General features: G+C 38.7%; 1 protein-coding gene across 1 annotated transcript in view; it reads left to right on the top strand.

Annotated features, from left to right (window-relative positions):
• Positions 1-18,052, top strand: part of NLN (neurolysin) — a 99,554-nt gene that overhangs the window by 44,826 nt on the left and 36,676 nt on the right. Inside the window, exons 4-7 of the mRNA XM_003827430.5 lie at positions 8,996-9,103; positions 11,747-11,849; positions 12,854-13,014; positions 17,365-17,500. Coding sequence (XP_003827478.1) covers positions 8,996-9,103; positions 11,747-11,849; positions 12,854-13,014; positions 17,365-17,500 — 508 coding nt within the window. The remainder of the gene's footprint in view (positions 1-8,995; positions 9,104-11,746; positions 11,850-12,853; positions 13,015-17,364; positions 17,501-18,052) is intronic.

Below are 18,052 nucleotides of genomic sequence, written 5' to 3'. Positions count from 1 at the left end.
TCCTACCATGTCCCTCCCTCAATACGTGGGGATTAAAATTCAGATTACAATTCAAGATGAGATTTGGTTGGGCCACAGCCAAATGATATCAGTGTCTTAGTTAGACTGGGCTGCCATAACAAAATACCATAGACTGAATCCTTTAAATGACAGAAATTAACTTTTTCACAGTTGTAGAGGCTGCAAGTCCGAGATCAGTGTGCCAGCATGGTTGGGTTCTGGTGAGAGCCCTCTTCCTGGCTTGCAAATGGCCCCTTCCCTTCCCTGCTGGCCTTTCCTCAGTGTGTGCACATGGCACAGGTTGGGAGGTGGGGGACAGGAAGGCGAGGGGAGAGAGACAGGGAGAACTCTCCTTCTCTTCCTAAAAGGCCACAATCCTGTCAGATTAAGAACCACCCTTCTGACCTCATTTAACCTTAATTACCTCCCAAAAGCCTATTTACAAATACAGCCACATTGGGGATAGGGCTTCTATAAAAGAACTTGAAAGGGCGCAGTTCAGTCCATAGCGCAGAGCATCTCCATGTGGTTCATTTGTGTGGGTTAATTTGGGCTTCCTTACAGTGTGGTGGTATCAGGATGGTAGGACTTCTTTCATGAGACTCAGTGCTCCAACATGAGTGTTCCGGCAAGGCACATAGAAGCTACTTTGCACTTATGTGCTGTCACGGAAGTCACATGACATCACTTCTGCCATACCATATTGGTTGACAAGTCACCGCATTCTGCCCAGATTCAAGGGACACCACATCTCAGTCTGGGGAGTATCATTTAATTGGCAGTCATGTTTCAAAACCTTCAAAATAGGGGAGGAGGTGGGGATGGTTAATGGGAACCAAAAGGAAAAACAATAGAATGAATAAGACCTGCTACTTGATAGCACAACAGGGTGACTGTAGTCAATAATGACTTAATTGTACATTTGGAAATAACAAAGTATAACTGGATTGTTTGTAACACAAAAGATAAATGCTTGAGGGAAGGGATACCCCATTCTCTGTAATGTGATTATTACATATTGCTTGCCTGTCTCAAAACATTTCATGTGCCCCATAAATGTATACACCTACCATATACCCACAAAAAATTTTTTTAAAACCTTCAAAACAAATAATTTGTTGACTAAATGGATGGAAGAAATTACAGTAGAGGATAAGACTAACCAGTGTGTTGTGGTCCTCTCCCTCCCAGTGTATGACTACTAAGACTGCCTTACATTTGTGTAGCAATATGACTCATATAACCTTGATTCCAATCTTACGAGGTAGGCTTTTTTATAATATAAGTGGAGAAACTGAAGCTCAGAAACAATAACTTTCCAAGAGCCACATCACTAGTGGGTAAGTGCTTGCCAAAAACCATGTAGACTGTTTGTTAAACCCTTCAAGGGAGGGAGGTATCATGTTTGATTCTATTTTGCACCTCTGGCGGAGTGCCTGATAAAAAGCAAGCATTCAGTAAATGTTCATCAAACTAAAGTGAGAAACCAGTTAGTGGCAGATCCAGAAAATAGGCCTTCAGTAATTGCTGGGACATAAGTTACCCATTTGGAAAAATAAAATAAAATTGAATGTCTTCCTGACAACCAACTGAAAAGCAATTCCTGATGGATTAAAGTCATAAAAGACTAGAGCTTAAAGCTTCTAGATGTCTGTACAGGAAGATATCTTTATGATATCTGGGCAGGGATATATTTATTAAGACGCAAAAACTGCTAGCTATGAAATATAAGGCTAATAAACTTGACTATGTTAATATAACTTCTATTCATAAGGAAAAGTGAAAAGAGTTCAAATACTGAGAAAATAACTTTACAAAACATGAAACCAGTGATGCATTCTAGGATATATAAAGAACTACTACAATCAATAACAAAGAAACATCCCAGTAGAAAAATGGGCAAATGATATGAGGAAATATTTCAACAGAAACGTGCATAGCAATCAAATGTATGAAAAGATGTTCAACTTTATTAGTAATCAGAGAAATGCAAATGAAGACCATAATAAGTTACCATTCTTCACTCAGAAGATTGGCAAAGATTAAGAAAACCAACAATGCCAAGTTATCTTTGTGGATATGGATCAACAAGAATGTTTGTGCACTGCTTCTAAGAGTATAACTGATTCATCACCAAGTTGGAGAAAAACTTAGTATTAGAAAGTTGGAGCTTACATTCTCCACAACCTAGCACATCCTCCCACTCCCACCTCAGTATTTACGTAGAGATACCTTTGCATTTGTGCAAGGTAATATTGAACAAGTGTTCATAGCAACCCAGATTCCCATCAGCAAGAAAATGGATCTATAAATTGTGGCACATTTATGCAATGGAATATTTTATAGCATTAAAATAAATAAGTATAACAACATGGAACAATATAGTTGAATCTTAGTAAAAGTGAAGGAAAGAAACTGCAGAATACTGCATACAATATGATACTTTATAAAGCTCAAAAAGAAGCAAAACTGTACAATATATAAGTGGTAAAACTGGAAAAAATGTCACAAAATTCAAGAGAGTAGTTATTTTTTGCACAGGTTACCTGTTGCATAAGTAAATCCAACGGTATTATTAATGTCCTATTTTATAAGTTGAAGGGTGGATTTAATTTGTCCTCACTACATATATATAGTTATATCCATTTGCAGATATAAGGTTACACATAAAAATTTAACATATATTAAATGTATCCTTAATTCCACTAAGAAAAAAAAAGAGAAAAAGCAGTGAAAACAAGGACTTCCCCATCCTTTTAAGCTAAAAAAAATGGCCAAGTGTCAGAAGCCAGCAGTTATGGCTGCAGGTATTAGTATTTCCCAATTCTGACAAGGGCTTCTCAATTGTTGGCTTTTAAAAGCCAACAAACCTCCAAGAAGATTTCATACCTACTCTTTCCAGCCATTTTGGCGAGAAAAATATACAGTGTCTTCATGTCAAAACAATCAGGCATATTCTATTCCAGTGGCCTGCTAAGGAATAAATGCACAACAGGAATTCTTTCATGAAATAGAGGCTGAATTATGCAAGCTAAATTTGAGAAGTACAGTGATCTATTGTAATATTGTTTATTTATTTTTTTTAGAGCGGCAGGCTTTGATCTTGCCAATTCATCTTAGCCAATTAGTGATTTAAATAGGAAAGCTTTAATGTTACAGTGCAGACGAATAGGTCATGAGATTAAGTATATGATTTTAAACATTATGTAATCTCTCCTACTTGACCAGCCATGGAGACCCAGCTCCAAATTAAAATACAAGAACCAGAACCGACCGGGTATAGTGGCTCATGCCTGAAATCCCAGCACTTTGGGAGGCCAAGGTGAGCGGGTGGCCTAAGCCCAGAAGTTCCAAACCAGCCTGGGCAACATGGCAAAACCTCGTCTCTACCAAAAATACAGAAATTAGCCAGTCTCATAACCCAGTCTCAAAATAAATAAATAAAGAGATAAAAAATTTAAAATTAAGTTTAAAAAGAACCACTACCTTAAAACAATGACAAAAACCAAAAAAAAAAAAAAAAGATATCCCAAATTCATTTACAATTTAATTCCTTTTATTTTCCATGTCTTCTTGATTTTTGAAATATGTAAGTGTAGTCATTGGTCATAATCAATACTACTAAACTTACAATTTTGTTGGGGTCTTAAAAGCCTAGGGATCCAGATATAAAGCATCAATTACCTTGGCTTAGTTTCCCCATTGGCTAGGCACCCTTCTTTTGTGCCCCTCTTTTTTCCAAGTACTTACCTATTTTTTAACATGCTGTGTGATATTGATGTTATCTATTAATATGTCTTTCTTTTCCTTCATGTGACTTAAAGCTCTTCAAGAATATTCCTTTTTGTTTCCTTAGTGCCAGGAATAATTAGGAGCTCAGTAAATGTAAATGTGTGTTGAACTGAACTAGCCCCAGTGAAAATGTATCTTCATGCAGTGTGATGCCTCACTTCAGCAACCTTACACTGTGGCTCACACAGAAACAGTGAATCTTGCGATGGCATATTGAATTAGTAGTCAGCAAGCAGTGCTGGCTGTATCCCCCTAGCCCAGGAGTGCAGACAACTACCTAAGAATATCCTCTTCACCGTGTAGTAAGATAGCAACTTTATAGTAAATGTCATGGACTGGGGCAGGGGCAAGAGGGAGCAGAAGAACTAAATTACAAATATAATACAATTAGTTATTTCTCTATTTTAGTTTAATTTTTTTGGTTTGGGTTTTTGTTTTTTTGGTTTTGGGGTTTTTGTTTTGTTTTTTTTTTTTTTTTTGTTTGTTTGTTTTTTGGTTTTTTTTTTTTAGAAACAGGGTCTGGCTCTGTCACCCAGGCTGGACCGTAGTGACGTGATCTCAGCTGACTTCAACCTTGCCTCCCAGGCTCAAGTGATTCTCCCACCTCAGCCTCCCAAGTAGCTGGGACTACAGGCACACGCCACCAGACCCAGCTATACTCTGTTATCCTATTATAATTCCTTAGCAAATTCAAAGTTCCTAATTCTTTTTTGTTTTTTTTTTTTTTAAATGAGGCAGGGTCTCACTCTGTCACCTTGGCCAGAATACAGTGGCACAGTCACGGCTCACTGCAGCCTGAACCACCTGGGCTCAAGTGATCCTCCCGCCTTGTCCTCCCAAACTGCTGGGATTACAGGCATAAGCCACCACACCCAGCCCTGAATTCTATTTTTTTTTTTTTTTTTTTTTTTTTTTTCCTGCAACAGGTTCTCACTCTGTTGCCCAGGCTGGAGTGCAGTAGCTCAATCTTGGCTCACTGTAACCTCTGCCTCCTGGGCCCAAGCAATCCTCCCACCTCAGCCTCCCAGGTAGCTAAGACTACAAGCACGCACCACCATCTCCAGCTAAGTTTTGTATTTTTTAGTTGTTGTAGAGACAAGGTTTCGCCATGTTTCCCAGGCTGGTGAACTGAGCTCAATTGATCCACCCACCTCAGCTTCCCACAGTGTTGGGATTATAGGCGTGAGCCACTGTGCCCAGCCCTGAATTCATTTTTTAAATGATATTCAGAGAAATATACTGTCTTAATCTCCATAGTTCTTTTAACGGCATTGTAATTTCTCCTTTGTATAATACAGAAAATCCCACTGGAATAATTTTTTATTTATATATTTTAGAAACAGAAAATATAAAGTTCTTGTGAAGAAAAAGACAAAGTCATGAGACAGAAGGTGGGGAGGGTTTGGGGGAAATTAAGAAACTCAATATTTGGCCAGGCACAGTGGCTCATGTCTGTAATCCCAGCAGGTTGGGAAGCCGAGGCAGGTGGATCACTTGAGTTCAGGAGTTTTAGAACAGCCTGGGCAACATGATTAAACCCCTTCTCTACAAAATATACAAAAATTAGCCAGATGTGGTGGCATGTGCCTGTAATCCCAGCTACTTGGGAGGCTGAGGTGCGAAGATCTATTGAGCCTAGGAGTTCAAGGCTGCAATGAGCCATGATCACACCACTGTACTCCAGCCCAGGTGACAGAGTGAGACCCTGTCTCAAAAATAATAATAATAATAAACTCAATTTTTGCGATAAAATTTTAAAGAATGATTAAGGATGGTAATATAGTAGTATGGTACATTGGGAAAAACATTAAACTAGAATTCAAAGTTTTTTTTTTTTTTTTGCTGTTTTTAACCATTAGATAGCTATATGATCTTGGGAAAATCATTTAACCTCAGTTTTCTTGTCTGTAATATGAGTATATAATCATACTTGTGAGAGAGATGCAGACAGGGAGAGAGAATACTCATTCATATTAAAACTCTTTGTTACAGGAGGAAGTTAGCGGAAAATTAAATCTTGTCACCACAGAGACTAAAATAAGGTTCCATACTGTCAGATCATATAAATTTAAAAATCACTTCTAAGAACTTTAGCCCTCTACTCTTTAAGCAGAAAAACTTCACCTAAAGAGGCCCATGGCCTGGCTGAGATTCAAGGGGAGAAATTTTTGTTAGGAAGGAAGGTGCAATTACAGCAAGACAGTCTAGAAGTGTTGGCTGATTCCCTCTTAGAAAATCCTTGGGCAGTAATTCTGACCTTGCGTGGAGATTGTAAGAGAATATTACTATGATCAGCTCTGGGATAGGAATGTGCTTAAGTAGCACATTTTAGAAGTGCCTTACTCCTACCAGAGAACTCTGGGGATTTCCCAAGACCTGTGTCTGCCTAGCAAGGAGTGTCTGGTTATAATAGTCAGATTTCTGTTGTGTCATTTTTGTGGTAAGTTAAAGATTTCATTACAGTTAATTAGTCATACATATATAAATTATATATATATATATATATTTTTTTTTTTTTTTTGAGACAGTTTTACTCCATCACCTGGGCCAGAATGCAGTGGCACGATCTCAGCTGACTACAGCTTCCACTTCCTGGGTTCAAGTGATTCTCCTGCCTCAGCCTCCCAAGTAGCTGGAATTACACACACATGCCACCACACCCGGCTGATTTTTGTATTTTTAGTAGAGACGGGGTTTTGCTCTGTTGGCCATGCTGGTCTCGAACCCCTCACCTCAAGTAATCCGCCCAATTCGGCCTCCCAATGCTGGGATTACAGGCATGAGCCACTACTCCCAGCCTAATTAGTCATATTTTAATTAGACCTAATTCAGGGCTGATTTTTCTCAGAATATCCTTCTACCTGTTTGCACCTGTGTCATTTATTTTGGGAATAAGTAGTTTTAACTTTAACATAGATTATGAGTTTTGAGTTCATATCCTGAATGTATTTTAGGCTTTCTGAAAGAGCAGCCCTGCTACATGCTGATACGGCAGGTTGCAGTCTACCTAGTATGAGAGCCCGTCCTCATCAAGCATAGCCATAGGGTAGGAATTCTGCATTCTTCAGCTGTTGAGGCTTTGTCATGAGTCTGTGTCCTGAGCTCATGGCCAAATGTGGCCCAGGAACCCAAGTACACACACGGCTGTCCCCCTGTAGCCTTAGCTTCTCGCTGGCTCCTTTCCTTGCTGGGATGGCCTTCTGCTCTGGACCTTAGCCTGCTTGCCTGGGTCCTTAACAACTTACCCAGCTCTTGCCAGGCCCTTCTCACCAGGGATTCCTCCCAAGTCGCCTGCACATAACTACAGCCTGGATTCTCCCCAGCTCTACAGCTTGCAGTATTGCACTGTCTAGAGACTCCTGTTGCTGTGCTTCACACTACAGGACAGACTTCCTGGCGCTACTAAAGGCAGCCTAGATCAACCCAAGTTAATCACATCCGCAGGAACACTGTGATTGGAGCTGCTGGCCACCCCTGAGGGAACCAGCCCATAGCCCAGTTATCTCCCTGGCCATTGTGGGTTTCCTCCCTTTGCAGGCACCTGCTGCTAGCATCCCATTGTGCACTGATACTAGCTAGGGAGGGTTCCAACTCCAGTCATGCCAGCATGCACAAATTCTCCAGGGATACAAAGGGAGGTTGCTGTGGAAAAAGGAGCCTAGCTATTTTCTGCCTCCACTGAGGATAACCTCAGAGTAAATATATGCACAACAAATGCCTTAGTACTGTAACATAAAATTATTTGTTGGCCAGGCATGGTCACTCAAACCTGCAATCCCAGCACTTTGGGAGGCCGAGGCAGGTGGATCACTTGAGGCCAGGAGTTTGAGACCATCCTGGCCAACATGGCAAAACCCCGTCTCTACTAAAAATGCAAAAATTAGCTGGACGTGGTGGCACATGCCTGTAATCCTAGCTACCTGGGAGGCCGAGGCATGAGAATTGCTTGAACCTGGGAGGCGGAGGTTGCAGTGAGCTGATAATCGCACCACTGCACTCCAGCCTGGGTGACACAGCAAGACTGTCTCCAAAAAAATAAAATAATTTTTTAGCAGGCAAAGTGAGATACAGATGGCTGTATTACGTAGTATTTAGTTAAAATACAACTCTGTTACCTGCTGCAACAAAAGATATACAATTACAGAATTATTGCAGCACAGATCTAGCACCAACAATCTAAAATGCAGTCTCTAAGCTAAACACAGTCCTTTTACAGATTTAATTAGTTGGGAAATTAGGGATGCTCAGGGTTGAACAGCCTGGGTCTGTCATGGAGAGAATCTTTAACCAATAGAAGGCCTATAAGGCTTTAGAAACAAGTCCCTCATTGGCTTTCAACCAAACTGAATCCATTACACCTGCTGAATCTGTCCAGAGTCCATTTCTTCTTAGGAACCACTAACTACCCAGCCATCCAGATGTGCCATGTGTATTCTGCCACCTGCTTTAGAGAAACATCTGGTGTCTTTATTACCTTGCTGTGGCTGGGGGAATTTTCCATTCCCCTCCATGGCCCTCTGTTCTTTTGAGTGAGTGTTGTTTGTGCTGCTGCATATAGATTCAAATTTACTGTCCAGCTTTCCTCCTCTTTGTGCAGTGCTGACTCATTTTCCCCAGATACTTGTTCCTATGCGGCTTGCTGTAGTCCCTTGATCTCTCTTGGCAAATGACAGTAAGGCATTTTTGAAGTGTTGGAAGGCTTTTGCTCGGGCTTTATCCAGCTCTCCCTGTTTGGTATATTGGCAAAAGAGTCCCACTCTGCATTTGTGTAGAATTTACCCATTATTTCTATTCCTGCCTTTCAAGTAGGAACCAGGTTAGCAAATGATAGAAAATTAAATCCAGATGATTTGTGATAAGAAATATGTTTTGTGAAAAAGACCACTGAGTCATAAAGAATGCTCAGAATTAGATTACGCAAATGCTCTGTTATCACACTTTCAAGTGGTACAGGCACTGCTGATTTTGATTCAAGGCAGGGAAATTCTAGTTAGCTTTTTATTTATTTAATGTTTCTGTTTTAAATGAGCAGGAGCTCACTAAAGTATAAAAGAAATTAGGTCTTCAATAGGGCCTGCCTCGTAATCACCTATGTGCTTCATAACCCAACAGAGATGATGAATAAATTTGCTGTGGCCTCATAGTTTATAATTTACCTATGCACTGTTTCAACAGAAATGGTTTTCATGCTCTTTAATTTCAGGAAACCTGTGATCTGGGGAAGATAAAACCTGAGGCCAGACGATACTTGGAAAAGTCAATTAAAATGGGGAAAAGAAATGGGCTCCATCTTCCTGAACAAGTACAGAATGTGAGTTTATGTTTCCTTTTCTTATCAGAAAAAAAAATGAATAAATAAAACAAAATACTGGTTGAACATCCCTAATCCAGAAATCCAAAATGCTCCACAGTCTGCAACTTTTGGGTGCCAACATGATGCTCAGAGGAAATGCTCATTGGAGCATTTCAGGTTTTGTGGGTTAGGCATGCTCTACTGGTAATAATGGGAATATTCCAAACTCCAGAAAACTCCAAAATCTGAAACGTTTCAAGCCCCAAGCATTTCGGATAAGGGATACCCAATTTGTGCAACAAAAAACAGAAAATAGGGAAACAGATGGGTTGTAATAGAATAACCTGTAATACAGTGTATTTTGTATTTAGTGGTTTTAAATTCTACAATTCCTGTTAACCTCATGGTGACAGACAAACAACTGATAACTTAAAATTGTTCTTTAACCTTGTACAAGTTTTATTTGTTTCATGTGTGTTAAGCTTATTTTCCCTACCCTGTTTTACATTCTTTAAGAGCCGTTCTCAGGTCTTAGTAGTTGATTTGTCTTTTCACTCCCTTGGTCATACAGAGATGGGGCACTGATTATAAAATCCTTACCGATGGAGAGTTTTAAAACCAGCACCTTGGAATGGAGTATCCTATGTTTAACACATGCCCCTTAAAAGATGAGAGATTAGCTGCTGAAAGATGCCTCTCAAACTTTTTCTTTTGTCTAATCCCAGTCAAGTCTTCCAGGTTCAAAAATAAACTTGGCTCCAGAATTAACCTTTTTCTTCTTGGAAAGGAAATATACTCCATGATTTATTTCCAGGTCATTCTTCTAGCCAGCAGGACTGGAAATAAGTTTGGAAGAAATCCAAATCAAGTGTTGTCAGCATGTTAGCTATAACCACAGGCACCACTGAGATATGGGTACCTTTCTCCCACGTAAAGCCCCTTGATCACCTTGTATCCTCTTCCTTCACTGAGTTAGAGGAGAAATGTGATTGATCTCACTTACCTGACCCTTTGTCTTCCTGGTCAATTCTTAATTCTGTTTGGAGCATGAACACTGTATTAGTTAAGATATGTTTGGTTGCAGCCAACAAAACCCTGTTTAAACGAGAGATTTATTTGCTTGTATAACTGGAAGGTCGAGGGGTCAGTGAGCTGCATGGGTTGGTTTGATCCTGATGCACAGTAGAGTCATTGGCCAACTGATTTTTCTATTTCTCTACTGTGTCTTCCTCAGTGTTAGTTTTATCTAAAGGGTGGCTTCCTTTCATTCCTAAAATGGCTATAAATCTAAAAACTCCACCATTCAGAAAGACATAGAGAAGCCACCAGTAAACCTCTCCTCATGTCTTAATGGCCCAGAGTGGATCCTGTGGTTAATCCTGAATTCCCTTTTGGTCAATGGAATACCAGGCCTGGGTTATCTGAACAGTCCTGAGGGCAATGGGGGTGGAAGGATGGCCCAACTGGTGTAGAAGTCACACACCTAGAGTTGCAGATAGGATCAGGTCCTATGTGAACTACATGGGCGCTACAAAGTGGGGCAGAGGTAGAAAGGGGGTTGAGGGAGAGTATCGGAAAACACCACTGAACAGTGTGTTAGGTCAGTAGTCTCAAATTTAGTGTGCATCAAAATTACACGGAGGGCTTATTAAAACTCTGATTATAGGACTCGACTTTTAAGAGTTTGCACTTTAGTAGGTTTAGTGTGGGGGTCCCAAGAATTTGCGTTTCTAACAACTTCCCTGGTGATGCTGATGCTCCTAGCCAGGGCCACACTTTGAGAAGCAGTAAATTTCATTATGTAACATTGTTAGAAGAATGGGACAGATTAATAAAATTGTATCTTTTTTTTTTTCTGGTGGTTTCCTTCTTATTGCTTCATTTGATCTCCCACCTAATACTTTTTATGCAAATCTTAGAGTCTATAAATCATCTTTTTTTACAAAAGCTCTATAAAACTAAAACATCACCTTTTCCCCGAAGCAACAATAGAATGAATTATTCAGCTCTTATCTCTTGGTTTACTTCATAACCAGATGCTGATTACTGAATTAAAATTTTGAATTGGAAACGATTAGAAATTTGCTAATTGGTAATGCACTGCTAGATTTATTCATTCACTCAGAAACTATTTATTGTGTATGTACTATGTGCAATATATTGTGTTTACTGTACCTCCTAAATTTATTCTTCAAATTCACAACTAATTTCCAAGACACCACCAGGCTTGCCTTTCTGTAAGTGCTACACACAGATACACGTGGACATGACATAGTGGACTGCAGAAACCTGTTTTATCAAGCACATCTCTACAGAAGTACTTCCTGGAGTTTGGGCACAGAAGTCAATCTTCATATGAAAGTGAAACTTACTCAATTGATGGTGATAAAAATTAGTTGTTTTTTTCAAACAATTCTCCTGCCTCAGCCTCCTGAGTAGCTGGGATTATAAGCACACACCACCACATCCAGCTAATTTTTGTATTTTTAGTAGAGACTGGCTTTCACCATGTTGGCCAGGCTGGTCTTGGACTCTTGACCTCAAATGATCCACCCACCTCAGCCTCCCAAATTGCTGGGATTACAGGCGTGGGCCACCGTGCCTGGCAAAAAATGAGTTTCTTTTTATTGCTAATGCCCTGTATTTTTATCTTCCTTTCAGGAAATCAAATCAATGAAGAAAAGAATGAGTGAGCTATGTATTGATTTTAACAAAAACCTCAATGAGGATGATACCTTCCTTGTATTTTCCAAGGCTGAACTTGGTAAGTTTTATTATTTTTCTAGATTAAATCATATAATTTAGGCAAATAGTGTTACCTCACAGTTTGTTTTACTTTCCAGATACAAAATTTCTAAATCATAGTTCAAATAATTATTTAAAAAATGATCCAGTACCTAAGCCCACCACCCCTTCTACAGAAGAGACAATCAAACCAACCAAAATTAGATTTTAGGCTAATGAGAGTATATAAAATTTCTAGAGACAGTCCAGAGGGGACTTAATAATCTTTTTTTTTTTTTCATAATTTTTCTTGGTAGTTTATAGTTGTGTTTAACAGCCTTCAGTGCCTTAAAAATTTTTTTGACTTGCATTGTTTCCTGCATTGTATCTTAAACTAGTCTCTTCTTACTCAGTCCTGGGTCTTTTTTCTTTTCTTTTCTTTTCTTTTCTTTTCTTTTCTTTTCTTTTCTTTTTTTGAGACGGAGTCTCGCTCTGTTGCCAGGCTGGAGTGCAGTGGCGCAATCTCGCCTCACTGCAACCTCCACCTCCCTGGTTCAAGCAATTCTCTTGCCTCAGCCTCCCAAGTAGCTGGGACTACAGGCATGTGCCACCACGCCCAGCTAATTTTTGTACTTTTAGTAGAGACGGGGTTTCACCATGTTGGCCAGAATGGTCTCGATTTCTTGACCTCATGATCCACCCACTTCAGCCTCCCAAAGTGCTGGGATTACACGCATGAGCCACTGTGCCCAGCCTTCCTGGGTCTTTCTTCGCTTAATTTTGCCTGTTCTCCACTGAAACATCATTTGCACAAGTTTACTGAAACCTGTTCATATTTTGAATTGCCATCTCCCAAGGCACCTGGCCTCTAACAGCCATCCCAATTCCAGCAACATCAAAATGATATTTAAAGGATTGTCATTATTTTACTTGAATTTCAATTACTACACAAAATTCCTAGAGCTACTAAAAGGCACCATGCCAATACTAAATAAACCAGCAATGAGTGGAAAATTTGATATATGAGAAAATGATTTTTTGCAGGTGCTCTTCCTGATGATTTCATTGACAGTTTAGAAAAGACAGATGATGACAAGTATAAAATTACCTTAAAATATCCACACTATTTCCCTGTCATGAAGAAATGTTGTATCCCTGAAACCAGAAGAAGGATGGAAATGGCTTTTAATACAAGGTGCAAAGAGGTATTATAAATGTTTGTCTTTCTTTTGTTTTTAATGGAATATTTTAAGAAAAGGGTTTACTTTGTTCACCAGTGTCAAAGTCAGCTCAGAGACTGATATTCCTGTGTGTGCACTGTATCTCTAATTCCTCAGACTTACAAGACTTTTAGCTTTTTCATTGCTCATTGACAACCTGCTTGGTGTGGTCACAGGATAAGCTGTTCTAATAAAAATAGAATGGATTAAATAAATTAGAAGTTGCTCCTCTCCTAAATCAACAATCCAGCACTGGTAAGTCCTGCTTTAATATGAAAAAGAAAAAAGGAAGAAGTAGACAGGGATTCTCAGTCATCTAGCCAGTTCTACCGTGATCTGCCTCTCTAGCTATCCAAGTAACCATGAGGACCCTTTTTTCCTTACATAGGGCCCATTCACCATTTGTTAATTCCCAGTTACTGCCTGAAGCTCAAAGACCAGGATCTCTGGGTGATACAGTTCTTCCTGGTTGTAGCTTCTCATAATCCAGCAAACTATAAAAGGAAGACAAGTTATCAGCTCCTCACCCCCACACCCTCCCGCAACACTCCCAGTGATGGCATAGGAAAAGAATAACCACACTGAAAAGTCCCATTTGGAAAAAGAAAGACTGGGAAACATAGCAAGCTCATAGCAATTTTCTAAAACTTTCAAATTCCTCAGGAACTGGGAAGATTCTGTACTATGGTGACGTTTCTTGGTTAGGTTGTTGGACTAAACTTGGGTCTGCTTTCTCATAAGAATTCCTTTATCAATTATACTCCATGGCCCCCAGTTTTGCCCACAGGGAATTGTTTTTGTCCATTATCCTTGATGACCATATCTTAGGGGACTGCTGGTCCTGCTAATGTCAGGTAGAATCCCAAGGGTTGCTTTAGGGATCAAATAATCCAAACTTTTGTAGGCCAGACTTACGATATCTTTGGTAATACAGCCTCCTCAAAAATGTAGGTTTGTTGTCTGTTTGCTGCTAATCAGATGCATGTCAAAATAACTATACCCAAATATCACTTTTGGTCATAGTTCTTAAACTTGCCAAATCTTATATACTGGCTTCTGAATTTATCCATCTCACTCTTCCTCCATTTAATGAAGTCTGCTTTCAGGCCCTCTGAACATAGTGAGCTTGTGGAAGAAGGCAGCATTCTCAAACTCATGTCTGCAGTTCAGTAACTCGGAGTGACAGTCTTTTCTCTTGACACTAGGAACACAGAGCAATTGGCTTTTCCAACCATCTGAAGATTGTAGGCCAGAGGCAGAACCTCCCTGAGCAGAATTCTTTTGCTTACATCTTTAGAAACTGGCCAATTCTCACCCAAGCTTATCTCTCCCATGTAATCTTTCAAAAAGCAACAAATGCCAAAAAAACACCTCCCAACAGTATTAGTTTTCCCAAACAATTCCTCTAGACTAAGACTCAGTAGGTACATGGCCTGCCGTCTGAGTTATGGCAAGCAACAGTTTTCACAAATGCCCATGGTATAATGAGAACCTGCTTCCCAGCCTGCAATGTCTGGGTCCTTACCTTCCATTCCTGTACATTTTTCATTTTTATTGTTAGTACCACCCAATTTCTGGTATTAATCTCTACATATGTTAGGGTCCAGGCTAAGGGACTTGACAGAAGTCAAAAGCACAGTTAACTCAAATAAGATAAAAGTTTTATCTTTCCAGAAAGTAGATTAGAGGTTACCAGGGAATGGGGAGAGGGAAGACTGGGGAGTTAATGGTTACAGAGTTTCTGTTTGGGGTAATGGATAAGTTTTAGAAACAGATAATGGTAGTGGTTGCACAATAGAATGAGTATTATTGCTGTTGAATTTTACATGGCTAAAATGGCAGATTTTACCACAATTTTTTTTTTTGAAAGATTTGTCTTGTAACTGTAAGTCAAGAGGTGAGTGGTCCAGAGGTGGAAGACAGCTCTACCATCCTCAGGGTGTGGCTTTCAGGGTCATTGAGGTCATCTTCAGTTCACAGCCAGCAAGGCAAAGATCTATCAGACATGACCCAGAAATTTCACTCATCACTTCATTCACATCCCATTGTCCCATTGAGTATCACATGGCCACAGCTGGCTTTGAGGAAGGCTGGGAAACATAATTAGGTAACCAAGTGTCCGGCAAAAATTCAGAGTTCAGCCAGGCACAGTGGCTCACACTTGTAATCCCAACGCTTTGGGAGGCCAAGGCAAGAGGATTGCTTGAGGCCAGCAGTTCAAGACCAGCCTCAGCAATATGGCAAGACCTCACCTCTATGAAAATTTAAAAAAAAAAAAAAAAATTCAGAGTTCTATTACTAAAAGAAAAAATGAGAGAACAGATATTGGGAGAAAATTGGCAGTCTAGAGAGAAGATCTGGAGAAACTGCAAAAAATGAAAGAAAAATCTAATTAAACTATTTAATTTTAGAACTTGGAGAATTACATTATGTATGTTTCTCTTCTATGTTTTCCATTTTAGTTTTAAAATACTAATAATTATAACAGATAATTATATAGTGTTTGGTTATGTGCCAGGCATTTGTCTAAGCACTTTACATATATTTTCATTTGAATCTTCATGATTACTCTCCAGTGTAGGTATTTTTATTTTCCATCTTGCAAATGAGAAAACTGAGGGTCAGAAAGCTCCAGAATTTGCCCAAGATCAGGTAACTAGTAAATGGTGGAACCAAATTTTGAATGCAGGTAGTGTGACCTCAGTGTGTGATTTTCCTTAGAAACCAGTCTATAAATAATTTGCTGATTTGATTATTGGAATTAGTTTTTTCTTTTACTTTAACATTTACTTACTTCCTCTAGGAGAATTACTTTCATTTCATTGTTAAGAAAATAATAAAATAATATCAATTTTTGTATTTTTAATACAAATAAAATATAAAAGATATTTGTAATGTTAACTTGGGAAAAATCCCTGAAACATTTTTAAAAGCAGAATTTTATGGTGCCTTAGTTCATTTGTGCTGCTATAACAAAATACCACAGACGAAGTAATTTATGAACAATAGAAATTTTTCACAGTTCTGAAGGCTGAGAAATTCAAGATCAAGGGGCATCAGCATTCAGTGTCTAGAAAGGGCCTTTTTTCTGTATCCTCACATGGCAGAAGGGGGAAGGGCAGAAAAGGCCCAAGTTCTTTAGCTGTAGCCCTTTTATAAGGCACTAATTCATTGGTCACTTCCCAAAAGGCCCTGCCATTTAACACTACCTCAAAAGGGATTATGTTTCAACACATGAATTTTGGGGAACATTCAGACCATAGCGTGTGGCATTAAGTATATTCACATTGAGAATATGTTTATATTTTTCTGCAGCCATCACCTGTATCCACCTGCAGAGTTTTTTCATCTTCCTTAACTGAAACTCTACCCATTAAGCATTAATTCCCCATTATCCCCTATCCCCAGGCCCTGGCAATTACTATTCTATTCTGTGTCTCTGTGAATTTCACTACTCTAGGAACTTCATATAAGTGGAATAATAAAATATTTGTCTTTTTGTATCTGGCTTATTTCACTTAGCATACCTTAAAGGGTCATCCATGTTGTAGCATGTGTCAGAATTTCCTTCCTTGTAAAGGCAGAGTTATATTCCATTGTATATATATACCACATTTTGTTTACCTGTATATGTGTCCATGGACACTTGGGTTGCTTCCATCTTTTGGCTGTTATAAATAATGCTGCTGTGAACATGGGTGTATAGATCTCTCTTCGAGTCTCTGCTTTCAATTATCTTTGTTATTTACTGAGATGTAGAATTGCTGGATCATATGGTTTAATTTTTTTAGGAATCACCATACCGTTTTCTACAGCAGCTAAACTACTTTACATTCTCATCAGCAATATGCAAGGGTTCCAATTTCTCCATTTCCTCACCAGCACATTTTCTATGTTTTAAAAAATAGTAGCCATACAAACGGGTATGAAATTAAAAAGATAAATTTTACGTTATGTGTATTTTACCACAATAAAAATGTCCAAAGGAACTGAAAGTACCAATATTTGGTGCAGTTCTGTCAGTAGAAGTAAATATGGATTCGCTATATTCCTTAAAAATATATTTTCACTCTAAGTTTATAGCACCTACAATTTTATTAAGACCTCATAGTTATCTCCTGAAGTTTAAAAAGTCATAAATTGTTTCAGGAATAAAACGAAATCATGAATCCAAAAAAAAAAGCCTATAACACCAAAATGGAACCAGAAGTTTAAATGGTCTAAAAATATTTGATAATTTTACAAACCTAAAAATACATACAGTAATTCTTCCTTTTAGTGCTTTGGATCAAATTATTGATTAGCCTTTATTTTGTTGCTGTTGTTTATTACTAGGAAAACACCATAATTTTGCAGCAGCTACTCCCACTGCGGGCCAAGGTGGCCAAACTACTCGGTTATAGCACACATGCTGACTTCGTCCTTGAGATGAACACTGCAAAGAGCACAAGCTGCGTAACAGCCTTTCTAGGTTAGTTCTTTTTTTTTTTTCTATGACTGTTTTGCTATACCATGTCAACCAGACAGAAGGCCTCAGAACATAATATGCCTTTGAGGACATCCTACTTTTCCTTCATTCGAGAGAAGTATATTGATCACCTATTAAGTGTTAGATAGTATGCTTGGTTCTAGGGACTGCTTATTGTTTATATTGCTAGTATAGGCCTGGCTTCACTGTATCTTATATCTTCTTTAGGCTTTTTATACTAATTCCTAACATGACATGTAGGTTCTAACAGAGAGTTACTAAAGTTACTGGCTTTATTCTCTTCACTAGGGATTTAGTAGTCATAGCATGGCTGCTTATGAATTTGTATAAAATAAGCTGACAAATATGACATACATAAAAATAAAACATACATAAGCAAAAGACATTTAATATTCCAGAAACCACTTGTTAATATACAAAACTAATATAAAATAATATACATAAAACTATTATCTAATAACTGTAATATAAAATAATATACATAAAAATTATTATCTAATAACTATAACGTTAAACTCCATAAATGGTATGTAT

The sequence above is a fragment of the Pan paniscus genome, chromosome 4 (genome assembly GCF_029289425.2).
Source record: "Pan paniscus chromosome 4, NHGRI_mPanPan1-v2.0_pri, whole genome shotgun sequence".
In the NCBI taxonomy this organism is placed as follows: domain Eukaryota; kingdom Metazoa; phylum Chordata; class Mammalia; order Primates; family Hominidae; genus Pan; species Pan paniscus.
Note: the sequence above shows the minus strand (reverse complement) of the source record. Positions and strands in the feature narration are given on the sequence as shown.